The sequence below is a fragment of the Ranitomeya imitator genome, chromosome 5, assembly GCF_032444005.1.
Source record: "Ranitomeya imitator isolate aRanImi1 chromosome 5, aRanImi1.pri, whole genome shotgun sequence".
Taxonomy (NCBI): Eukaryota; Metazoa; Chordata; class Amphibia; order Anura; family Dendrobatidae; genus Ranitomeya; species Ranitomeya imitator.
Window position 1 is genome coordinate 342,318,097 of NC_091286.1, and position 26,524 is coordinate 342,344,620.

Here is a 26,524-nt window from a genome sequence, read left to right on the forward strand (position 1 = left end):
AACAATTGACATGCTGCGGAAAATAATCCGCATCGTTTCCGCACTGCATTTTCCGCAGCATGTGCACAGCGGTTTTTTTTCCCCTTAGGTTTACATGGTAGTGTAAACTTTGGGAAAACTGCTGCGGATCCGCTGCGGATCCGCAGCAAAAACCGCAGCGTGTGCACACAGCCTTACACCTGCAGTTTTCTATTGGAGCAGCTGTAAAACCGCAGCGGAATCCGCACAAAGAATTGACATGCTGCGGAATGTAAACCGCTGCCTTTCCGCACGTTTTTTTCCGCAGCATGTGCACTGCGGATTTCGTTTCCCATAGGTTAACATGGTACTGTAAACTCATGGGAAACTACTGCGGATCCGCAGCTGCGGAAACGCTGCGGATCCGCAGCGTGTGCACATACCGAAAAACTGATTTTTTTTTTTTAAAGGGAACCTGTCACCCGTTTTTTCAGTAGGAGATAAAAATACCGTTAAATAGGGCCTGAGCTGTGCTTTACAATAGGGTATTTTTTGTCCCCTGATTCCCTACCTATGCTGCCGAAATACATTACAAAAGTGGCCTTTTTCGCCTGTCAATCAGGCTGGTCAGGTCAGATGGGCATGGTCACAGCGCTGTTTCTCCCCCACATCTTGCTTATGTTCCCGTTGGTGGCGTAGTGCTTCTCGCATGCGCAAGTGACGAATGCACTGCGCAGCTGTAGAAAAAGAGCGCGCTCGCCGCTATTCAGCGGTTTCTCGGTGGGCGCGGCCATCTTCCTGAGCCGCGCGTGTGCAGATGGAGTCTCCTGCTTTCCGGGGCTTCAGGAAAATGGCCGCGGGATGCCGCGCGTGCGCAGATGGACATCGCGGCGGCCATTTTCCTGAAGCCCCGGGAAGCAGGAGACTCCATCTGCGCACGTCCGGCCTCAGGAAGATGGCCGCGCCCACCGAGAAACCGCTGAATAGCGGCGAGCGCGCTCTTTTTCTACAGCTGCGCAGTGCATTCGGCACTTGCGCATGCGAGAAGCACTACGCCACCAACGGGAACATAAGCAAGATGTGTGGGAGAAACAGCGCTGTGACCACGCCCATCTGACCTGACCAGCCTGATTGACAGGCGGAAAAGGCCACTTTTGTAAGGTATTTCGGCAACATAGGTAGGGAATCAGGGGACAAAAAATACCCTATTGTAAAGCACAGCTCAGGCCCTATTTAACGGTATTTTTATCTCCTACTGAAAAAACGGGGTGACAGGTTCCCTTTAATGCTGTTTTTGATGCAGTTTTTGGTGCAGTTTTGATGCAGTTTTTGGAAATAAATAAATAAACGGAAAATGTGCATGATTTGAATGGAAACATGCATGAGAAAACGGATTCGGAGGCCGGATTCATCATTTCACATCTGTTTCTCAGGACAGAAAAACCGTTCCTCTGTATGTGTTCTCCGTCTGCCGGAAACAGCTTTTTTGACGGATCATGCATAAAACGGATGAAATGTGTGGCCATCAGGCGCAATCCAGCGCTAATACAACTCTATGAGAAAAAACGGATCCAGCGGAAAAAAAACGGATCCTGCAAATGTGCTTGCAGGATGCGTTTTTTACCCATAGACTTGTATTAGCGACGGATCGCGACAGATGGCCACACGTCGCGTCCGTCGTGCAACGGATCCGTCGTGTTTTGGCGAACTGTCAGCACGAAAGAACGTTCAAGTGAACTTTTTTTGGCCATCGCGTCCGCCATTTTCTACCGCGCATGCGCGGCGAAAACTCCGCCCCCTCCTTTCCGGACTTCAGAATGGGCAGTGGATGCGTTGAAAAACTGCATCCGCTGCCCACGTCGCGCACAAATTTCACAACGTGCGTCGGCCCGACGCATAGCGATGGACCCGTACCGACGCAAGTATGAAAGAGGCCTTAATGAGGGGCTAATTTGAAAAAAATCGGAAAAAAACGGCATGGGCTCCCGCGCAGTTTTCTGCGCCAGAGGGGGAAAGCCGACGGCCGGGGGCCAATATTTGTAGCCTGCTATGAATATCAGCCCGCAGCTGTCTACGTAGCCTTTACTGGCTATTAAAATAGGGTGACCCCCCAAAAAAAAATCACATTGGGGTCCCCCAATATTTTATAGCCAGAAAAGCTACGCAGACAGATGCGGGCTGATATTTATAGCCTAGAGAGGGGCCATGGATATTGACCCCCTCCCCTTCCCCCCCGGCTGCAAAAAACGTAAAATAATAAACCGTATACTACCTGTCCACCGTAGTCCAATTAATAACGAGGGTCCCACGACGATCTCCCCTATAGAACAGTGACATCGGGTGATGTCACTGCTCTATAGGACCCTCAGTGACACACTAACAGGAGACAATGGCTCCTGCAGTGCATCACTGAGGTTACTGAAGTTCAAAGTGTCACTTTATGACAATTGCTGCGTGGGAAAATTTCTCACCCAGCAATGCCATAAGTGAGACTAGGGACTTTTTTTTTTACAGCGGCGGAGGAATACAGTGTGGAAGGATACCTTCCTCCCGTCATTGTATTCCTGGAGCCCCTAGAGAGCAGTCGCAACAGCTGTTGCTGCTGTTCTCCACGGGAGATTGTCGTGGTACACTCGTGGATTTCTGCGGACAGGGAGTATATTGGTTGTTTGTTATTTTAATCTTTTTTACAGGTTGACACTGGCTTCGGGGAACAAAGTGACAAGTAATGGTGAGTATGAACTCCATGTTTAATGTACTGTATGTCTATATGTATGTATTGTATGTAATGTATGAATGTAATGTATGTAGTATGTATTTACTGTATGGAGTATATATGTGTTTTGTTTTTGTTTTTTCATTCAACACATTAGGCGGATGATGGGACTACTACTGTCCCATCATTGGCTAATGTGTTAATCACTGTCAGTGTAGCAGGCATCGTCCGATGGGACTTGTAGTCCCATCGGACGATGCCTGCACACACGCACAGAGACCCGGCTGGCCCCCGCACAGATCCCCGGCAGGCCCGTACAGATCCCGCCCGCACACACAGACAAGCAAAGTGTCCCATTGACTTGCATTGGTATCGGGTATCGGCGATATCTGATATTTTTTGGTTATCGGCCGATCCAATCCGATACCGATACTTCTGGATATCGGAAGGTATCGCTCAACACTAGCTGTCTGTAATTAATACTGCAATAGATAGAAGAAGCTTTGTAATTTATTTAATTTTTCATATGTGAAAATCATTGAAGATGAAAACTGATGTCTGAACCCAGCCTCAACCTTTCCAAAATTCTTTCCTCAGATGGTTATTTTGTTTTTTATTGGAACTCCTGTATCTATGTTTATTAACATAACTGGAATCCTAAAAGTTTTATAAAAAAAAAAAATTAGGCTATGTGCACACAGGCAAAGGACAGACTTGCTAAAGATTTTCAGTGAAGATTTTTTACTCCCCCCCCCCCTCCCCCCCCCCAAAAAAAAAAAAGAACTATTAATTGAAACAAAATATTATTGACACGATGCATAAAATGTGGTGGGACCATTAGAGGTTTCTGAAGATTTTTACATTTCAGCAGCTCTATTTTGCAGTGGGAACGTTGGTGGCTTTCACTCTGGCACTCTGCTTCACAATGTGCAGTGTAGCAATTGTTTATGTTGATTTGCAAATTTACAAAACCATTTTTGTGGACCACCTCACATTTGAAATTACTTTGATGGTCTTATGTGACAAAAAATACTCAAAAGTGACACCGTTCTAAACAATACACCCATCAAACTGCTCAAAAACACATTCAAGAAGTTTATTAACCCTTCAGCCCTTCAGGTGTTTCATTCAAGCAATGTGAAAGGAAAAAATGGCAATTTTACTTTTTCCCACAAAGATACTACTTTAGCCCTAAATTTTGTATTTTCACAAGGGTTACAGGAGAAATTGCACCTTAATTTGTTGTGTAATTTCTCCTGAGTACGCCGATACCCCATATGTGGTGGAAAACTACTGTTTGGGTGCAGGGCTCGGAAGGGAAGGAGCACCGTTTGACTTGGAATGCAAAATTGGCTGGAATCGATAGCGTATGTAAGTGTCCAATTTTGGAAGCTGCACCTCTGACGAAACTTATCTAGACATGTGGTGAGCATCTTGAATCCGCAGGTACTTCATAGAATTTTTTTAACATTGATCTGTGAAAATAAACAATCACATTTCTACCATAAAAATGTTGCTTTAGCCCCTAACGTTTTATTTTCACAATTCTAACAGGAGAAAATGGAACCCAAAACTTGTTATATAGGGAGTTAGCCGATACCAAATATGTGGTGGAAAATTACTGTTTGGGTGCACAGAATGGAAACGGCACCATTTGACTTTTTGAACGCAAAATTGTCTGGAATCAATAGTGGATGCCATGTCGTGTTTGCGGATGCCATGTCGTGTTTGCGGAGCCCCTGATGTGCCTTAACCATAGAAAGTTGTGCGGAGTACATCAGAATATGTCTTAACAGGATAAATGTTGTCTTAACATGTTGTCTTAACAGGATAAAAACAATTTTTAACTATTCATGGATGTGTGGTACACTATGAAGCAATCCTTAATGCAAAGGCCAGGTTTCTCAGCAGGTTTCACATTGATATATTGTGTCCACTCCTCTTTTGGAGCACACTTTGCACCTTTTTTGTGTTCTTCCCTTCCTCGTAGTTTGGGTAACCTCACCGGGAAAATGTTAACCTGGCACATTACAGGCGCCATCAGTTTCAGAAGTACTGGGACACTCACCTTCCTGACTGCCAAACTTGCACCCTGGATGACTATCTTCCGAAACTGGGGGAAGGTCCCCCATATTGCCTGCACATCGAAACGGCACAAAAGCATGGTACAGTGCCACCTGTACAATGTGCACGGCCAACTTTTTATACTATACTTTTGCTTTTCACATGACACTGTATGGTTTGAGGAACTGATCTGAGAGATCTACACCCCATGATCTTATTATAATTCAAGATACAATCTGCCCTTGGGTTTTCTGTTGTGCTTCCTCGGACAGTGAAAAGGGAGATGTTGTAACAGTGTATAGTGGTCAAGATAAGGACTTCCTTCTTGTCCTTATACTTGACCACCAGCATGTTGTCGCTGCAGTGGGCTCTGTATTCGCCCTTTCTTAGCAGTTTCCCAATTACCGTAACTGCTTAAGGAGGCCTCTCTGATTTTTTTGCACTGTGCCACATGCACATGTACCTTTGGCAGATAATGTCTTAAAGAGTGGGATGCTGGTGTAAAAGTTATCTATGTAGAGGTGATAATCTTTATCCAGCAGTGGGTTCAGCAATTCCCACACAATGCTCCCACTCACCCCCCATGACAGGGTGGTCAATCTGGATGTCCTTCCCTTTATAGACCCAACATCTATGGGTGTACCCTGAGGTACTTTTGCACAGCTTGTACAGTTTAATTCCGTACCTGACGTTCTTACTGGGAAAGTATTGTCGAAATTTTAGCCTCCCTTTGAGATGAATCAGAGTTTCATCAGCAGAAAATTTGGGGACATCTGTATTGAAGTATTCAACTACTGGCCAAATTGTATATACCGTATATACTTGAGTATAAGCCGAGATTTTCTGCCCATTTTTTTTAGGCTGAAAGTGCCCCTCGGCTTATACTCGAGTCATTGTCCCATTGGGTCGGCGGAGGAGGGAGAGCGACAGCTGTCACATCATACTTACCCTCCCGGTGCGGTCCCTGGCAGCTTCTCCGATGCGATGGTCTCCGGGAGGCGGCAGATCTTCCTGTGTTCAGCGGTCACGTGGTACCGCTCATTAAAGTAATGAATATGGACGTGACTCCACTCCCATAGGGGCGGAGCGAATATTCATTACTTTAATGAGCGGTACCAGTGACCGCTGAATACCGGAACAAGCTGCTGAAGACCATCGCATCGGAGAAGCTGCCAGGGACCACGCCGGTAGGGTGAGTATGACTGGGGAGGGTGAGCATTGCATGACACTCACCTGTCCCCGTTCCACTGTCGGGCGCCGCTCCGTCTTCCGTGTCCTCTGGCTGTTACGTTCAGGTCAGAGGTCGCGATGACGTGTTCAGTGCGTGCCCTCTACCTGAACGTCACAGCTAGAGGACCCGGAAGACACAGCAGCGCACAGCGGTGGAACGGGGACAGGTGAATATTGTAAGTGCCGGGGGCCTGAGCGACTAGAGGGGAGTATGTCTTTTTTTTTTTTTTTATCGCAGCAGCAGCCGCATATGGGGCAAATGTTTCTATGGAGCATCTTTTGGGGCCATAATCAACATTTGTGCAGCATTATATGAGAGTCCACAAGAACTCCCAGAAATACCTCAGATTAGCAGTGGTCATGGGAGGGGAAGTAAGGGAATACCAGTACAAAGCTCTTCCCTTTGGCATTTCAGTGGCACCCCGTATATTTACCAAACTGATAGCAGAAATGATGGCCCATCTAAGAGAAAAATACATTTTAATAGTACCATACTTGGACAACTTTCTAATTGTCAGCAATTCAGCTCAACACTGTCGTCAAGAATGCGACAGAGTGATAAAAACTCTAGCAAAGTTAGGCTGGCTTCTAAATCTCCAAAAATCGAAACCGACCAGAGTTCCAGAGTTTTGGGGCCTAACTTTGGACTCGATAACACAGGAATGTCGTCTTCCAGACCAGAAAAAAAACAAAAAATATTAGATCTAGTCTCAAAAGCTTGCTCAAACCCTCATATGACCTTAAGAGGGGCGATGTCATTACTGGGGTTCCTGTCTGCCTGCCTCCCAGCAATCCACTGGGCACAGATCCACACGAGAAACCTCCAGTGGGACATTCTGAGGAATCAGATTACACTAAAGAGACATCTAGAAGGACATACAGTTAGGGCCAGAAATATTTGGACAGTGACACAAGTTTTGTTATTTTAGCTGTTTACAAAAACATGTTCAGAAATACAATTTTATATATATATATATATATATATATATATATATATGTATATATATATATATATATATATATATATATATATATAATATGGGCTGAAAGTGCACACTCCCAGCTGCGATATGATAGTTTCCACATCCAAATCGGAGAAAGGGTTTAGGAATCATAGCTCTGTAATGCATAGCGTCCTCTTTTTCAAGGGACCAAAAGTAATTGGACAATGGACTCTAAGGGCTGCAATTAACTCTGAAGGCGTCTCCCTCGTTAACCTGTAATCAATGAAGTAGTTGAAAGGTCAGGGGTGGATTCCAGGTGTGTGGTTTTGCATTTGGAAGCTGTTGCTGTGAGCAGACAACATGCGGTCAAAGGAACTCTCAATTGAGGTGAAGCAGAACATCCTGAGGCTGAAAAAAAAGAAAAAATCCATCAGAGAGATAGCAGACATGCTTGGAGTAGCAAAATCAACAGTTGGGTACATTCTGAGAAAAAAGGAATTGACTGGTGAGCTTGGGAACTCAAAAAGGCCTGGGCGTCCACGGATGACAATAGTGGTGGATGATTGCCGCATACTTAATTGGGGGAAGAAGAACCCGTTCACAACATCAACTGAAGTCCAGAACACTCTCAGTGAAGTAGGTGTATCTGTCTCTAAGTCAACAGTAAAGAGAAGACTCCATGACAGTAAATACAAAGGGTTCACATCTAGATGCAAACCCATCATCAATACCAAAAATAGACAGGCCAGAGTTAAATTTGCAGAGAAACACCTCAAGAAGCCAGCTTAGTTCTGGAAAAGTATTCTATGGACAGATGAGACAAAGATCAACCTGTACCAGAATGATGGGAAGAAAAAAGTTTGGAGAAGAAAGGGAATGGCACATGATCCAAGGCACACCACATCCTCTGTAAAACATGGTGGAGGCAACGTGATGGCATGGGCATGCATGGCTTTCAATGGCACTGGGTCACTTGTATTTATTGATGACATAAGAGCAGACAAGAGTAGCCGGATGAATTCTGAAGTGTACCGGGATATACTTTCAGCCCAGATTCAGCCAAATGCTGCAAAGTTGATTGGACGGCGCTTCATAGTACAGATGGACAATGACCCCAAGCATACAGCCAAAGCTACCCAGGAGTTCATGAGTGCCAAAAAGTGGAACATTCTGCAATGGCCAAGTCAATCTCCAGATCTAAACCCAATTGAGCATGCATTTCACTTGCTCAAATCCAGACTTAAGACGGAAAGACCCACAAACAAGCAAGACCTGAAGGCTGCGGCTGTAAAGGCCTTGCAATGCATTAAGAAGGAGGAAACCCAGCGTTTGGTGATGTCCATGGGTTCCAGACTTAAGGCAGTGATTGCCTCCAAAGGATTTGCAACAAAATATTGAAAATAAAAATATTTTGTTTGGGTTATGTTTATTTGTCCAATTACTTTTGACCTCCTAAAATGTGGAGTGTTTGTAAAGAAATGTGTACAATTCCTACATTTTCTATCAGATATTTTTGTTCAACCCTTCAAATTAAACGTTACAATCTGCACTTGAATTCTGTTGTAGAGGTTTCATTTCAAATCCAATGTGGTGGCATGCAGAGCCCAACTCGCGAAAATTGTGTCACTGTCCAAATATTTCTGGCCCTAACTGTATAATTCTAAATTCAGACACTATTCATTCCCTAGCTTGGTGGTTGGATTCCAACAACCTATCAAAGGGGGTCCCTTGGGTAATAGACATATCTCGTCAAATAGTTACCACGGATGCGAGTCCCACGGGGTGGGGAGCTCACCTGGGCAACAGTATCACTCAGGGAGTCTGGACAGGTCAAGAATACGGGGCGTCCTCAAACCAAAAAGAACTTTGGGCGGTGAGCCGCGCTCTATCATACTTCCTTCACAGTCTACAGGGGCATCATGTCCGGGTTTTCTCGAACAATCAAGTAGTGGTAGCCTTGCCTTGCGCAGGCGTGTACTATGGAGGACAGAGAATGAACTTAAATCCAATATTGCAGCCAGCATGCAGCCAGCGGGTAAGGAAAGGGTGAATCAAACACCCGAAAACCCCGCCCCTATGGCTGAAGATTGTTCCCTCCAAATTCAGGTGACAGAGTTCCTTTAAGCCGTACCTATTTAAAACAGGGGGAATGGACAATGAATCAAAGCATCTTCGATCAGATCACCAAACTATGGGGGGTCCCTGTAATAGACCTTTTTGCCAGTGTAGAAAACAGAAAAGTAAAAGAATTTTGTTCTCTAGACCCCAGGGGGGCCCTTGGGCACTGGATGCATTCACGATTCCCTGGTCTCAAGGTCTTTCATATGCCTTTCCCCCTCCTATGCTCACCCCGGCAGTTCTACGAAAAATCTGACAGGACAGGGCGAGGCTCATTCTAATAGCCCCCTTCTGGCCCAAAAGGACCTGGTTTTCCTGGCTGAGGATGCTATCGATCACGATCCCTGGGTTCTTCCGGATCCCCTATCGCAGGGACCGGTGCTCCACCCCCAGTCAGAGAGTCTCCACTTGACAGCGTGGAACTTGAGAGGTCACTACTAAAGGCAAGGGGGTTTTCGGATAAATTAGTTTCCACACTATTGAAAAGTAGGAAAACAGTAACAACTAAAATCTATGGCAAAACCTGGAAAAAGTTTCTGTCCACCTTTGGGGTAAAATTACAAGATGGGGTCCCAGTTGCTAAAGTGTTAGAATTCCTACAAAACGGGTTAGATCTAGGCCTCTCGGTAAGCACTTTAAAGGTGCAAATAGCGGCTTTAGGGGCGTTATACAGTGAGAATATAGCTGCTAATCCATGGGTAACACGGTTTATTAACGCTGCTGTAAGATCTAAACCCATAAACATAAAAAGACTACCAACCTGGGACTTAAATTTAGTATTGTCAGCTATAACAGAACCCCCGTTTGAACCCATAGATTCGATACCACTTAAAACTTTATCACTTAAAACGGCCCTTCTCACAGCTTTAACATCTGCCCGTAGAATAAGTGATCTCCAGGCTCTATCTGCAAATCCTCCCTTTGCACAAATCATGGATGATAGGGTAATCCTAAGAACAGACCCTGCTTATCTACCCAAGGTTGCCTCTAATTTTCACAGGTCCCAAGACATAATCCTTCCTTCCTTCTGCCCAAATCCTAAAAATAAGAAAGAAGAAAAATTCCACACATTAGATGTGAGAAGGTGTCTAGTACAATACTTAGAATCCACCCAACAGCATAGGAAGGAAGGGTCTCTCTTTATCTGTTTTCAGGGACCTAGAAAAGGACTCAAATCCTCCAAAAGCACTATAGCTTGCTGGATAACAGATGTGATAGCCTTGGCGTACTCGTCCACTGGAAACACAGTTCCTGAGGGGCTCAAAGCGCACTCTACAAGAAGTTATCAATAGACAAAATCTGTAAGGCGGCCACCTGGTCATCACCTTCAACCTTCTTTAGACACTACCGCTTAGACCTAGCCTCTTCATCTGACTTAACCTTCGGAAGAAGGGTCTTGCAGGCTGTGGTTTCTCCCTAAGCAACAATCTCTGAAATTCTCTCTAGTGGTGCTGTCATGGGGGATTGAGAAAAGCATAGTTACTTACCGATAACGGTATTTCTCAGAGCCCATGACAGCACCTGCTTACTCCCCCCTTTATCACGTGTGTGCTGAGCACTTTATTATACGAAGTGTGTATTTTTTATTATAGACACGGTGTAATCCTGTTAAGCTATATGTTAAAGGTGTATATTTTCTTGTTGTCACTAACCTGGAGGATCTCTGCTCTGTAAACCAAATTGACGCAGGAGAGAGGTACCGCCCTTTTATCCTATAGGTTTCCTGTCCCTGAAGGGCAGATCCCCTCTCTCTGGTGGTGCTGTCATGGGCTCTGAGAAATACCGTTATCGGTAAGCAACTATGCTTTTCTCTGGCCATTTTGAGAGTTTAATGGAACCAACAAATGTAATGCTCCATATACTCAACTAGCTCAAAGGTCAGGTTTGTAGGTTCTCTAATCAGCCAAACTGTTTTCAGCTGTGCTAACATACTTGCACAAGGATTTTCAAGGGTATTCTAACCATCCATTAGCCTTCTTACACAGTTAGCAAACACAAAGTATCATAAGAACACTGGAGTGATGGTTATTGGAAAAGTGTTGTGAGTTCTGTTGTCGGGCTCCCTCCTGTGGTCATGAATGGTACTTCAGCTGGTTCTGTCCATGGACTTCCTCTGGTGGGTGTTTCTGAGTTTCCTTCCACAGGTGACGAGGTTAATTCGTTAGCTGCTGCTCTATTTAACTTCACTTAAATCTTTGCTCCATGCCACCTGTCAATGTTCCAGTATTGGTCTAGTTCACTCCTGGATCGTTCTTGTGACCTGTCTTCACAGCAGAAGCTAAGTTCCAGCTTGTATTTCTTTGGTTTGCTATTTTTTCTGTCCAGCTTGCTATTTTTATTGTTGTCTTGCTTGCTGGAAGCTCTGGGACGCAGAGGGAGCGCCTCCGCACTGTGAGTCGGTGCGGAGGGTCTTTTTGCGCCCTCTGCGTGGTATTTTTGTAGGTTTTTGGGCTGACCGCAAAGTAACCTTTCCTATCCTCGGTCTGTTCAGTAAGTCGGGCCTCACTTTGCTAAATCTATTTCATCTCTGTGTTTGTATTTTCATCTTTACTCACAGTCATTATATGTGGGGGGCTGCCTTTTCCTTTGGGGAATTTCTCTGAGGCAAGGTAGGCTTTATTTTTCTATCTTTAGGGCTAGCTAGTTCCTTAGGCTGTGCCGAGTTGCATAGGGAGCGTTAGGCGCAATCCACGGCTATTTCTAGTGTGTTTGATAGGATTAGGGATTGCGGTCAGCAGAGTTCCCACGTCCCAGAGCTCGTCCATTATTGTCCTGACCACCAGGTTATAACAGTACAGGTGGCCCAAAGTACTAATGCATCTCAATAGAGGGATAAGAGAAGTTCTGAGACCATTTTTTTTTCTTTGCAGTGTGTTTTGTCTCTCTTTTCCCCTTTACCTCTGGGTGGTTCAGGACACAGGTGTAAATATGGACATTCAAAGTCTGTCCTCTTGGATGGATAATCTCAATACAAGGGTACAAAACATTCAAGATTTTGTGGTTCAGAATCCGATGTCAGAGCCTAGGATTCCAATTCCTGATTTGTTTTTTGGTGATAGCTCTAAGTTCTTGAATTTCAAAAATAATTGTAAATTGTTTCTTGCCTTGAAACCTCGCTCCTCAGGTGACCCTTTTCAACAAGTTAGGATCATTATTTCTTTGTTACGTGGTGACCCTCAAGACTGGGCATTTTCCCTTGCGCCAGGAGATCCGGCATTGCGTGATGTTGATGCGTTTTTCCTGGCGCTTGGATTGCTTTATTACGAACCTAATTCAGTGGATCAGGCAGAGAAAATCTTGCTGGCTCTGTGTCAGGGTCAGGATGAAGCGGAGATATATTGTCAGAAGTTTAGAAAGTGGTCTGTGCTCACTCAGTGGAATGAATGTGCCCTGGCAGCAATCTTCAGAAAGGGTCTCTCTGAAGCCCTTAAGGATGTCATGGTGGGATTTCCCATGCCTGCTGGTCTGAATGAGTCTATGTCCTTGGCCATTCAGATCGATCGACGCTTGCGTGAGCGTAAAGCTGTGCACCATTTGGCGGTACTATCTGAGCATGGGCCTGAACCTATGCAATGTGATAGGACTTTGACCAGAGCTGAACGGCAAGAACACAGACGTCGGAATGGGCTATGTTTTTACTGTGGTGATTCCACTCATGCTATCTCCGATTGTCCTAAGCGCACTAAGCGGTTCGCTAGGTCTGCCACCATTGGTACGATACAGTCTAAATTTCTATTGTCCGTTACTCTGATTTGCTCTTTGTCATCCTATTCTGTTATGGCATTTGTGGATTCAGGCGCTGCCCTGAATTTGATGGACTTGGAGTATGCTAGGCGCTGTGGTTTTTTCTTGGAGCCCTAGCAGTATCCTATTCCTTTGAGAGGAATTGATGCTACGCCTTTGGCCAAGAATAAGCCTCAGTATTTGACCCAATTGACCATGTGCATGGCTCCTGCACATCAGGAGGATATCCGCTTTCTGGTATTGCATAATCTGCATGATGTGGTCGTTTTGGGGTTGCCATGGCTACAGGTTCATAATCCAGTATTGGACTGGAAATCTATGTCTGTGTCCAGCTGGGGTTGCCAGGGGGTACATGGTGATGTTCCATTTTTGTCTATTTCGTCTTCCACTCCTTCTGAAGTTCCAGGGTTTTTGTCGGATTATCGGGATGTATTTGATGAGCCCAAAGCCAGTGCCCTACCTCTTCATAGGGATTGCGATTGTGCAATTAATTTGATTCCTGGTAGTAAGTTTCCTCAGGGCCGATTGTTCAATTTATCTGTGCCAGAACACGCCGCTATGCGGAGTTATATAAAGGAATCCTTGGAGAAAGGCCATATTCGCCCGTCGTCATCACCGTTAGGAGCAGGGTTCTTTTTTTGAAGGATGGTTCTTTGAGACCTTGTATTGATTACCGCCTTCTTAATAAAATTACAGTCAAATTTCAGTATCCTTTGCCGTTGCTGTCTGATTTGTTTGCTCGTATTAAAGGGGCTAGTTGGTTCACCAAGATAGATCTTCGAGGGGCGTATAATCTTGTGCGTATTAAACAAGGCGATGAATGGAAAACAGCATTTAATACGCCCGAGGGCCATTTTGAGTACCTGGTTATGCCATTCGGGCTTTCCAATGCTCAGTCAGTATTTCAGTCCTTTATGCATGACATCTTCCGAGAGTACCTGGATAAATTCCTGATTGTGTATTTGGATGATATTTTGGTCTTTTCGGATGATTGGGAGTCTCATGTGAAGCAGGTCAGAATGGTGTTCCAGGTCCTTCGTGCGAATTCCTTGTTTGTGAAGGGGTCAAAGTATCTCTTTGGAGTTCAGAAGGTTTCATTTTTGGGGTTCATTTTTCCCCCTTCTACTATCGAGATGGACCCTGTTAAAGTCTAGGCCATTTACGATTGGACTCAGCCGACATCTGTGAAGAGCCTGCAAAAGTTCCTGGGCTTTGCTAATTTTTATCGGCGCTTCATCGCTAATTTTTCTACTGTTGCTAAACCGTTGACTGATTTGACCAAGAAGGGTGCTGATGTGGTCAATTGGTCTTCTGCAGCTGTAGAGGCTTTTCAGGAGTTGAAGCGTCGTTTTTCTTCTGCCCCTGTGTTGTGCCAGCCAGATGTTTCGCTCCCGTTTCAGGTTGAGGTTGATGCTTCTGAGATTGGAGCAGGGGCTGTTTTGTCGCAAAGAAGTTCTGATGGCTCGGTGATGAAGCCATGTGCTTTCTTTTCTAGAAAGTTTTCGCCTGCTGAGCGTAATTATGATGTTGGTAATCCTGAGTTGTTGGCCATGAAGTGGGCATTCGAGGAGTGGCGTCATTGGCTTGAAGGAGCCAAGCATCGCGTGGTGGTCTTGACAGATCACAAGAATTTGACTTATCTTGAGTCTGCCAAACGGTTGAATCCGAGACAGGCTCGATGGTCGTTATTTTTCTCCCGTTTTGATTTTGTGGTTTCGTACCTTCCGGGCTCTAAGAATGTGAAGGCTGATGCCCTGTCAAGGAGTTTTGTGCCTGACTCTCCGGGTGTTCCTGAGCCGGCGGGTATTCTCAAAGAGGGGGTAATTTTGTCTGCCATCTCCCCTGATTTGCGGCGGGTGCTGCAAAAATTTCAGGCTGATAGACCTGATTGTTGCCCAGCGGAGAAACTGTTTGTCCCTGATAGATGGACTAGTAGAGTTATATCTGAGATTCATTGTTCAGTGTTGGCTGGGCATCCTGGAATCTTTGGTACCAGATATTTGGTGGCTAGATCCTTTTGGTGGCCGTCTTTGTCACGGGATGTGCGTTCTTTTGTGCAGTCCTGTGGGACTTGTGCTCGGGCTAAGCCCTGCTGTTCTCGTGCCAGTGGGTTGCTTTTGCCCTTGCCGGTCCCGAAGAGGCCCTGGACGCATATTTCTATGGATTTTATTTCGGATCTCCCCGTCTCTCAAAAGATGTCGGTCATTTGGGTGGTTTGTGATCGCTTTTCTAAGATGGTCCATTTGGTACCTTTGTCTAAATTGCCTTCCTCCTCTGATTTGGTGCCATTGTTTTTCCAGCATGTGGTTCGTTTACATGGTATCCCGGAGAACATCGTTTCTGACAGAGGTTCCCAGTTTGTTTCGAGGTTTTGGCGATCCTTTTGTGCAAGGATGGGCATTGATTTGTCTTTTTCCTCGGCTTTCCATCCTCAGACAAATGGCCAAACCGAACGAACTAATCAAACTTTGGAAACATATCTGAGATGCTTTGTTTCTGCTGATCAGGATGATTGGGTGTCCTTTTCGCCGTTGGCTGAGTTCGCCCTTAATATTCGGGCCAGCTCGGCTACTTTGGTTTCGCCGTTTTTCTGCAATTCTGGTTTCCATCCTTGTTTCTCTTCAGGGCAGGTTGAGTCTTCGGACTGTCCTGGTGTAGATACTGTGGTGGATAGGTTGCAGCAGATTTGGACTCATGTGGTGGACAATTTGACATTGTCCCAGGAGAAGGCTCAACGTTTCGCTAACCGCCGGCGCTGTGTGGGTCCCCGACTTCGTGTTGGGGATTTGGTTTGGTTGTCGTCTCGTTATGTTCCTATGAAGGTTTCCTCTCCTAAGTTTAAGCCTCGTTTCATTGGTCCGTATAAGATTTCTTAGGTTATCAATCCTGTGTCATTTCGTTTGGCCCTTCCTGCTTCTTTTGCCATCCATAATGTGTTCCATAGGTCGTTATTGCGGAGATACGTGGCGCCTGTGGTTCCATCCGTTGATCCTCCTGCTCCGGTGTTGGTTGAGGGGAAGTTGGAGTATGTGGTGGAGAAGATTTTGGATTCTCGTGTTTCGAGACGGAAACTCCAGTACCTGGTCAAGTGGAAGGGTTATGGTCAGGAAGATAATTCCTGGGTTTTTGCCTCTGATGTTCATGCTGCCGATCTGGTTCGTGCCTTTCATTTGGCTCATCCTGGTCGGCCTGGGGGCTCTGGTGAGGGTTCGGTGACCCCTCCTCAAGGGGGGGGGTACTGTTGTGAGTTCTGTTGTCGGGCTCCCTCCTGTGGTCATGAATGGTACTTCGGCTGGTTCTGTCCATGGACTTCCTCTGGTGGGTGTTTCTGAGTTTCCTTCCACAGGTGACGAGATTAATTCGTTAGCTGCTGCTCTATTTAACTCCACTTAGATCTTTGCTCCATGCCACCTGTCAATGTTCCAGTATTGGTCTAGTTCACTCCTGGATCGTTCTTGTGACCTGTCTTCACAGCAGAAGCTAAGTTCCAGCTTGTATTTCTTTGGTTTGCTATTTTTTCTGTCCAGCTTGCTATTTTTATTGTTGTCTTGCTTGCTGGAAGCTCTGGGACGCAGAGGGAGCGCCTCCGCACCGTGAGTCGGTGCGGAGGGTCTTTTTGCGCCCTCTACGTGGTCTTTTTGTAGGTTTTTGTGCTGACCGCAAAGTAACCTTTCCTATCCTCGGTCTGTTCAGTAAGTCGGGCCTCACTTTGCTAAATCTATTTCATCTCTGTGTTTGTATTTTCATCTTTACTCACAGTCATTATATATGGGGGGCTGCCTTTTCCTTTGGGGAATTTCTCTGAGGCAAGGTAGGCTTTATTTTTCTATCTTTAGGGCTAGCTAGTTCCTTAGGCTGTGCCGAGTTGCATAGGGAGCGTTAGGCACAATCCACGGCTATTTCTAGTGTGTTTGATAGGATTAGGGATTGCGGTCAGCAGAGTTCCCACGTTCCAGAGCTCGTCCATTATTGTCCTGACCACCAGGTTATAATAGAAAAGGGCCTCTATACACCTATGAAGATATTGCATTACAAACCAGAGGTTTGCAGCTAGAATTTACCACATAAACAATGTATAGGGTGTGTTTGTGAATCATTTAATGTTGGCTTCATTGGAAGAAACTGTGCTTTTCATTCAAAAATAAGGACATTTCTAAGTGACCCTAAACTTTTGAACGGTAGTGTAACTGTGGCCAACAGCACTTTTATGCAGTCCTAAAAAGACGGACACCGCCGGATCCCAGGCCAGACGGCTTCCACAGTGCCTCCATCTGCCTCATTATAGGTAATCTTCCACCAGAGGTTCCATCTGAATCATGTATTTCAGAGATTTACACGGAAACCCCGATGGAAGCGCAGAGCTCAGGATAAATGTGCGCCGAGCCTTACTGTGATCTTTAGGAAGCAGAATGAAAAAAATCAACAGCAGGTGAAGAATTGGTTTTAATTTTTTTTACGCCATTCCTCATGCGAAATAAGTGATTAGACAACTTTATTCTTCGGGTCGGTGCGATTATAGCGATACCAGATTAATATCAGGATTTTACATTTGGCGCTGTCACACACTAAAAGACGCTTTGTATTGCAAAAAATAGTTTTTGCATCACCATATTTTGAGAGCTATAATTTTTCCATATTTGGGCCCACAGAGTCATGTGAGGACTTGTTTTTTGCGGGACGCGTTGACGTTCTTATTGGTACCATGTTCGGGCATATGACATTGTTTGATCGCTTTCCGTTCCAATTTTTGGAAGGCAGAAAGTAAAAGAAAAAAAAAAGCAATTAACGATTTTTCTTTTTTGGGGAGACAGGGGCGCCGTTATGCTGTTCCGTTTGTGGTAAAATTGATATGGTAGTTTTATTCTTCGGGTCAGCACGATTACAGCAATACCTAATTTATTTTGTTTTTTTAATGTTTTGGCACTTTTACACAATAAAAAGTTTTTTATAGACAAAATAATTATTTTTGCATCGCTATAACTATAACTAGCTATAACTTTTTTTATTTTTTCGCTGATGATACTGTATGGCAGCTTGTTTTTTGCGGGACAAGATGACGTTTTCAGTGGTACCATGTTTATTTGTATCTGTCTTTTTGATCGCTTGTTATTCCACCTTTTGTTCAGCGGTATGATGATAAAGCATTGTTTTTTGCATTGTTTTTTATTTTTTAATGATGTTTCGTAAAGCGGTTAACTAGTGTTACAGTTTTATAGGTTGAGTCGTTGCGGATGCGGCAATACCAAATATGTGTTCTTTTATTGTTTATATGTTTTTTTTCATTCAAATATTTATTTATAGATGCAATATATTTTCATATTTTCTTATTATTTTTTATTTTTTTGTTTTAAATATTTTTACAATTCTTAAAAAAAAAAAAAAAAAGTTTTTTTTTTAACTTTTTTACTTAGTCCCACTAAGGGACAATCACTTTTTGCAGGCTGATCGTTTCTACAGCATGGGGAAAAATGGGGTCACTTGAGGTGGGGCTCTGTATATGGAGTCCGCAAACTATTCTAGGAAAATCTGTTCTCCAAAAGTCAAATAGCACTCCGTCCCTCCCAAGCTCCGTCATGTGGGCAAACAGTACTGTACATATGGGATACTGCCACATTCAGAGGAAATTGTAAAACACATTTTTGGACCATTTTTAACTATTACCTCTTGTAAAAAATAGAAATTCTTGGGTTAAAACAATATTTTAGTGGAAACATTTTTTTTTCTCCACCGCCCAATAGTATATTATTTTGTGAATCACCTGTGATGTCAATTTGCTCATCGCACCCCTAGATGAAATAATTGATGGGTGTAGGTTGTAAAGTGGGGTCAACTATGGACATTTCTATTGTTCTTCCTCTGCCAATGTGACAAGGCAATCACAAACTACCGTATTCCTGCAAAAGCTGCACTCCAATACCGCGCTTCTTCCTTTTGATTTGTTGTCTAGAGAAAAAAAATAACGTGTTATCATGCTAGATTTTCTGTGAATGTAGTAAATGGGCTAAAACTTAACTGTATAAAAGCTTTCTTCTTCCCTGACTTTCCTGTCCATCTTTCCAGGAAAATGAAAGGCTCTATAATCAAGTCAAAGACCTCCAAGTTAAGAATAAACAGAATGAGCAGCAAATGTTTCAGGAAAACGAGGCATTAAGAGCCGAGCTTATTTCATTAAGGTGAGTTGACAGAATGTATGTAATAACAAGTGCAGCATAATGAGTAATGCATATTATCCACCACCATTTCTACTCCTGTGCTACTCACAAGCAATCTTTAAAAGCTTTTTTCAGCAGAGAAATCACAGTATGGTGGATGCAATCAAAGGAAACACTGGCTTATCATATAAACCCCTTGATATACAGCCATTTTTTTTATTGTTGCATTTTTTTTTCCAATAAAATATTTTATTTCTTTACAGAGGGAACATTTACATTTCTTTATTTTATATTTACATTTTCCCAGATTATTTACATGTACAGTTCGGTCCAGAAAAATTTGGACAGTGACTAAATCTTTGTGATTTGGGCTCTGCGTGCCACTATTTGTACGGCACCACTTGGAAGCAGGTGTATGGCCCATTTGTGTGACCTTCTTCTAACAGTCACAGGTAGAGCGAAGTTAACCTGTTAAATGCTACTGTCAAACGCTGACAGAGGCATTTACCACAAGTCATGATCATGTTTTGCATTGACTGCAAGGGGTCTGCTGGAAATCTACGTGCTTGTCATTAAGGAGCTCCTTTAAAACCCTGCCGAGGTCCAGGATTTAGAGGGGCCCATGATTTTTGCTATATACAGCAATGCCGTGATTTTTGCTATATATATCAGTGCTCTGGCATAGCTGTGCATAGCACAAGAGATCAGATGATCTCAGCTTCTAGTCCCCACTAACAAGAACAGTGAAAAGTTAAAAAAAAAAGTTTTAAAAATTAAAAAAATAAACCATGAGTACAAATCACAGCACTTTTCTCCCATTAAAAATAAATCTAATAAAAAAATACACGTGTTATCGCCAAGTTCAGAAAATTCTGATCTGTCAAAATATAATACCCAATATCTAAATATTGTAAAAGAAAAAAAATCAAAAATACCAAAATTACATTGTTGTTTTTTTGTTGCTGCAATACCGCTGTAACAAGCAATCAAAATATCATATCTATCCCTAATGGTATCAATTACAATACTGTCATGCCTGCAAAAATTAAGCATGCACACAGCTTCCATTGACCAACAAATGAAAAAGTTATGGGTCTCGGAAAATGGTGACACCCCCCCCAATTTTTCTTTACAAACGTCCTATTTATTTTCACCACTGAAATAATTAAAAAAAACAACCGGTTTGGTATCGCAGAAATCATACTGACGAGCACAATCATATTGCAAAGCCATTTTTACCACAAAAAGTACACCGTAAAAACAGTTCCCCAAAAAACAATGTCAGAGTTGCATTTTTTTCACAATTTTTTACTCTTTCTTGGAATTTATTCCAGTACACTATGTGGTAAAATGAATGGTATCATTTAAAAGTCCAACTCATCCTGCAATATGTCTATGTGGACAAAAAAGTAAAAAAAAAATTAAAAAAAAAAGTACGGCGCTGTTAAGAAGGGGAGGAAAAATAAAACGGAAATTGGCTGCGTTGTGAATGGATTAAAATGAAACAACTGAGCTGCAATTGAAATATAGACTTTAAGGATTTTTTAGGAATTGCAATTTTTTTACAAAGCCTTCTCATTTCAGGGGCTTAAAAATAATTATACAAATAATAAAATGTTCGCTTTTAATACTTTGTAGAGAATCCTTTGCAGGCTATTACTGCCTGATGTCTGGAAGCCATGGATAATGAGAGAAAGGAAAAGTAATGCAGAAATAAGTGCACACCTCTAAATACAAAAAATATATTTTATTGACACAGTAAAGGTCCAAGATTAAAATTAATTAAAACCATAATCTCCTCAGTAGGATAAAATATTGTAGATTAATATACATACAGTATATGAAGGTTTAGGCACCTGAGTAATGAAAATATATAATGCCTCAAATACATATATAAGTTAATACAGCCAGGTTTGAATCCATGTAGTTTTACAGAGTAATACATCAATGTTAGTGTCCTAAACAAGAGCCCAATCGAGAAAAAGGTCAATAAAATAACCACAGTAAATATTATGTAACCAGACAGAAAAACAGTCCCTATATTACCAGTAGTAGGTATTAACCCCTTAACGACCGCCGATACGCCTTTTAACGGCGGCCGCTAAGGGTACTTAAACCACAGCGCCGTTAATTAACGGCGCTGTGGAAAAAGTAAATAGCGCCCCCCAGAGTCGGATTTTCTCTGGGGTCTCGGCTGCCGGGGGTAGCCGAGACCCCAGAGAACATGATTCGGGGGTTTTTTTACCGACCCCGCATTTGCGATCGCCGGTAATTAACCGTTTACCGGCAATCGCAAAAAAAAACCGCGATTTCTTTTTAATTTCTCTGTCCTCCGATGTGATCGCACATCAAAGGACAGAGAAATGGGGTCCCAGGTAGCCCCCCAATACTTACCTGTCTCCCCCGGTGCTCCTCATGGCTCCCGATGGGTGCCGCCATCTTCAAAATGACGGGCGCAGTGCGCCGGCCGGCACCGGGAGAATCTTTGGGGTCTCGGCTGCCGGGGGTAGCCGAGACCCCAAAGAACATGATCGGGGTCGGTTTTACCGACCCCTGTTTTGCAATCGCCGGTAATTAACTGTTTACCGGCGACCGCAAAAAAAAAAAAAAAGCAAAGTGTAATTCTCTGTCCCCTGATGTAATTCTCTGTCGCCATCTGCCGGCCGGCAGGAGAAGAGCAGTTGGGGCTAAAATTAGGGTTAGGGCTAGGGTTAGGGCTGGGGCTAAATTTAGGGTTAGGGTTGGGGATAAATTCAGGGTTAGGGTTGGGGCTAAATTTAGGGTTAGGGTTGGGGCTAAATTCAGGGTTAGGGTTGGGGCTAAATTTAGTGTTAGGGTTGGGGATAAATTTAGGGTTAGGGTTGGGGCTAAATTTTGGGTTAGGGTTCTTTCACACTTACGTCGGTACGGGGCCATCGCAATGCGTCGGCCCGACATACCGACGCACGTTGTGAAAATTGTGCACAATGTGGGCAGCGGATGTAGTTTTTCAACGCATCCGCTGCCCAATCTATGTCCTGGGGAGGAGGGGTCGGAGTTACGGCCACGCATGCTGCGGTCAGAAATGGCGGACGCGACGTACAAAAAAACTTTACATTGACCGTTTTTTGTGCCAACGGTCCGCCAAAACACAACTGATCCAGTGCACAACGGACGCGACGTGTGGCCATCCGTCACGATCCGTCGGCAATACAAGTCTATGGGCAAAAAACGCATCCTGCGGGCACATTTGCAGGATCGGTTTTTTGTCCAAAACGACGGATTGCGACGGATGCCAAACGACGCAAGTGTGAAAGTAGCCTTAGGGTTAGGGTTGGGGCTAAAGTTAGGGTTAGAGTTGGGATTAGGGTTAGGGTTTGGATTAGGGTTGGTATTAGGGTTAAGGTTGGCATTAGGGTTATGCTTGGGATTAGGGTTAGGTTTGGGATTAGGGTTAAGGTTAGGGTTGTGATTAGGGGTGTATTGGGATTAGGGTTAGGTTTGAGGTTAGGGTTGAGATTAGGATTAGGGGTGTGTTGGATTTAGGGGTTTGATTAGGGTTATAGTTAGGGTTGACATTAGGGTTGTTTTGGGGTAAGGGTTGTGATTATCGTTAGGGTTAGTGATTAGGATTATGGATCGGGTTAGGGTTAGGGGTGTGTTGGAGTAGGGTTGGAGCTAGAATTGGGGGGTTTCCACTGTTTAGTTACATCAGGGGGTCTCCAAACACGACAGGCAATTTTGCGCTCAAAAAGTCAAATGGTGCTCCCTCCCTTCTGAGCTCTGCCGTGCGCCCAAACAGTGGGTTACCCCCACATATGGGGCATCAGCGTACTCGGGATAAATTGGACAACAACTTTAGGGGTCAAATTTCTCCTGTTACCCTTGTGAAAATAAAAACTTGGGGGCTACAAAATCTTTTTTGTGGAAAAAAAAAATATTTTTTTATTTTCACGACTCTGCATTCTAAACTTCTGTGAAGCACTTGGGCATTCAAAGTTCTCACCACACATCTAGATAAGTTCCTTGGGGGGTCTAGTTTCCAAAACGGGGTCACTTGTGGGGGGTTACTACTGTTTAGGTACATCAGGGGCTCTGCAAACACAACATAACGCCCACAGACCATTCTATCTAAGTCTGCATTCCAAAACGGCGCTCCTTCCCTTCCGAGCTCTGCCGTGCGCCCAAACAGTGGTTTACCCCCACATATGGGGTAACAGCATACTCAGGACAAATTGGACAACAACTTTTGGGGTCCGATTTCTCTTGTTACCCTTGTGAAAATAAAAACTTGGGGGCTAAAAAAATCTTTTTTGTGGAAAAAATTTTTTTTTGTATTTTCACGACTCTGCATTCTAAACTTCTGTGAAGCACTTGGGAATTCAAAGTTCTCACCACACATCTAGATAAGTTCCTTGGGGGCTCTAGTTTCCAAAATGCGGTCAGTTGTGGGGGGTTTCCACTGTTTAGGCACATCAGGGGCTCTCTAAACGTGACATGGCGTCTGATCTCAATTCCAGCCAATTCTGCATTGAAAAAGTAAAACGGCGCTCCTTCACTTCCAAGCTCTGCGGTGCGCTCAAACAGTGGTTTACCGTCACATATGGGGTATCGACTTATTCAGGAGAAATCGCACAACAACTTTTGTGGTCTAATTTCTCCTGTTACCCTTGTGAAAATAAGAATTTGTGGGCGAAAAGATCATTTTTGTGTAAACAAATGCGATTTTTTTTATCTTCACGGCTCTACGTTATAAACTTCTGTGAAGCTCTTGGGGGTTCAAAGTGCTCACCACACATCTAGATAAGTTCCTTAAGGGGTCTAGTTTACAAAATGGTGTCACTTGTGGGGGGTTTCCACTGTTTAGGCACATCAGGGGCTCTCTAAACGTGACATGGCGTCTGATCTCAATTCCAGCCAATTCTGCATTGAAAAAGTCAAACGGCGCTCCTTCATTTCCAAGTTCTGCGGTGCGCCCAAACAGTGGTTTACCCCCACATATGGAGTATTGGCGTATTCAGGAGAAATTGCATAACAAAATTTATGATTACATTTCTGTTTTTACACTTGTGAAAATAAAAAAAATGGTTCTGAATTAAAATGTTTGCAAAAAAAAAGTTAAATGTTCATTTTTTCCTAACACATTGTTTCAGTTCCTGTGAAGCACGTAAAGGGTTAATAAACTTCTTGAATGTGGTTTTGAGAACCTTGAGGGGTGTAGTTTTTAGAATGGTGTCACACTTGGTTATTTTCTATCATATAGACCCCTCAAAATGACTTCAAATGTGATGTGGTCCCTAAAAAAAAAAGGTGTTGTAAAAATGAGAAATTGCTGGTCAACTTTTAACCCTTATAACTCCCTAACAAAAAAAAAAATTTGTTTCCAAAATTGTGCTGATGTAATGTAGACATGTGGGAAATGTTATTTATTAACTATTTTTCGTGACATATCTCTCTGATTTAAGGGCATAAAAATACAAAGTTTGAAAATTGCTAAATTTTAAAAATTTTCACCATATTTCCGTTTTTTTCATAAATAATCGCAAGTAATATCGAAGAAATGTTACCACTAACATGAAGTACAATATGTCAGGAAAAAACAATCTCAGAATCAGCGGGATCCGTTGAAGCGTTCCAGAGTTATAACCTCATAAAGTGACAGTGGTCAGAATTGCAAAAATTGGCTCGGTCATTAAGTACCAAATTGGCTCTGTCACTAAGGGATTAAATATCCTTAGGTGTGTCAACCGTGTGCTGAATCCGTGCCATATGTAACGGTGCATGGGAAGCACCAGTACAGTTGGCGCTGTTCCCCCGGCATCGGGGTCATTCTTCCCTGCTCTGCCAGCAATCAGTGCGAGCAGTAGAGAATATTGAGAGTTACAGTCGGGCAAAAAAGTATTTAGTCAGTCAGCAATAGTGCAAGTTCCACCACTTAAAAAGATGAGAGGCGTCTGTAATTTACATCATAGGTAGACCTCAACTATGGGAGACAAACTGAGAAAAAAAAATCCAGAAAATCACATTGTCTGTTTTTTTTATCATTTTTTTTGCATATTATGGTGGAAAATAAGCATTTGGTCAGAAACAAACAAATTGTAAATTACAGACGCCTCTCATCTTTTTAAGTGGTGGAACTTGCACTATTGCTGACTGACTAAATACTTTTTTGCCCCACTGTATATTCAACTGATAACAGCCAGAGCAGGTGGCGGCTGATAGGACTATTACTCCCATCAGCCTACACCTGCTAACACTATTAACAGTGAGAGCAGGCGGCGACTGATGGGCGTATTTATCAGCCGGCTCTATAAATAAATACATTTAAAAAAACCGGAGTGGGTTCCCCTGTATTTTTGATAACCAGCCTGGAAACCCACAGCTGTCAGCAAGGCTGGTTATCAAGAATATAGGGGTCCCCATGCTTATTTAAATAATTGAAAAAAACGGTGTTGGGTCCCCCGCATTTTTGACTACCAGCCTTGCTAAAGCAGACAGCTAGAGGCTGATATTCTCAGGCTGGTAAGGGTCTATGGATATTGACTCCCAAACTCAGCCTAAAAATAGCAGCCTGCAGCCATCCAGAAAGGGCATATCTATTAGAAGTGGGGGTTCATATTTGATGGGTTGATGTCACCTTTGTATTGTCTGGTGACATCAAGCCCACGGAGTAGTAATGGAGAGGCGTCTATAAGACACCTATTCATTACTAGTCCTATAGTTGTATGGCAAATAAACACACAGGAAGTATAAAGTCTTTGAAATAAAACAAAACACACTTTTCCATTTTTATTTAAAAATAATAAGGACAGTTAGGGCGGGGTCACACTAGAGAGGAACACGGACGAATGAGAGGCGCAAAAACAACCTATTGCACACGGACCACTGTTTCTTTATGGTGTAGCTCCTATCTGCCGTATATTTCTGAGCCGTATTTTACGGGTTGAGAAAATCACAGCATGCTGCGTTTGTCAGCGTATTGCACAAAAACATCTGCCAATGAAAGTCTATGGGGGAGAGAAAAATAATGATTACACACGGACCATGCATGTGACTTGCGAGAATTACGCAGCGGCATTCTATAGAAAAGCCGGCAATTCAGCGCGGTGTACAGTAAAATCACACTGACAGGTTAGAATAGAATAGATAAAATAAATGTCTACACATAGAATAGGTGTGTATGTATGTGTATGTATACAATATATATATATATATATATATATATATATATATATATATATATATATATATATATATATATATATATATATATATATATATTTCATACAGGGCTAGATAGCATAAAAGCCGGTAATTCAATAGCTGGCTTTTGCTATCTCCTTATCAAACCCGACAGGATATGAGACATGATTTACATATAGTAAACCATTTCATATCCCTTATTTTTTTCCAAGTGTATGTGTGCAAAATTTGGGAGCTGTAGGTGTTAAAATAAAGGGTTAAATCACGGGAAAAAACTGACGTGGACTCCCACGCAATTTTCTCCGCCAGAGTGGGAAAGCCGGTGACTGAGGGCAGATATGAATAGCCTAGAGGGGGACCATGGATATTGGCCCCCCTGGCTAAAAACATCTGCCCCCAGCCACCCCAGAAAAGGC

General features: G+C 43.3%; 1 protein-coding gene across 2 annotated transcripts in view; it reads left to right on the top strand.

Moving 5' to 3' along the window:
* Window positions 1-26,524, top strand: part of CEP162 (centrosomal protein 162) — a 256,920-nt gene that overhangs the window by 147,719 nt on the left and 82,677 nt on the right. For both annotated transcript variants that reach the window (XR_011312415.1, XM_069726421.1), the window contains exon 16: window positions 18,835-18,947. Coding sequence is in view for 1 of the 2 variants with exons in the window: in XM_069726421.1 (XP_069582522.1) it covers window positions 18,835-18,947 (113 nt within the window). In the remaining variant the exon portion in view is untranslated. The remainder of the gene's footprint in view (window positions 1-18,834; window positions 18,948-26,524) is intronic.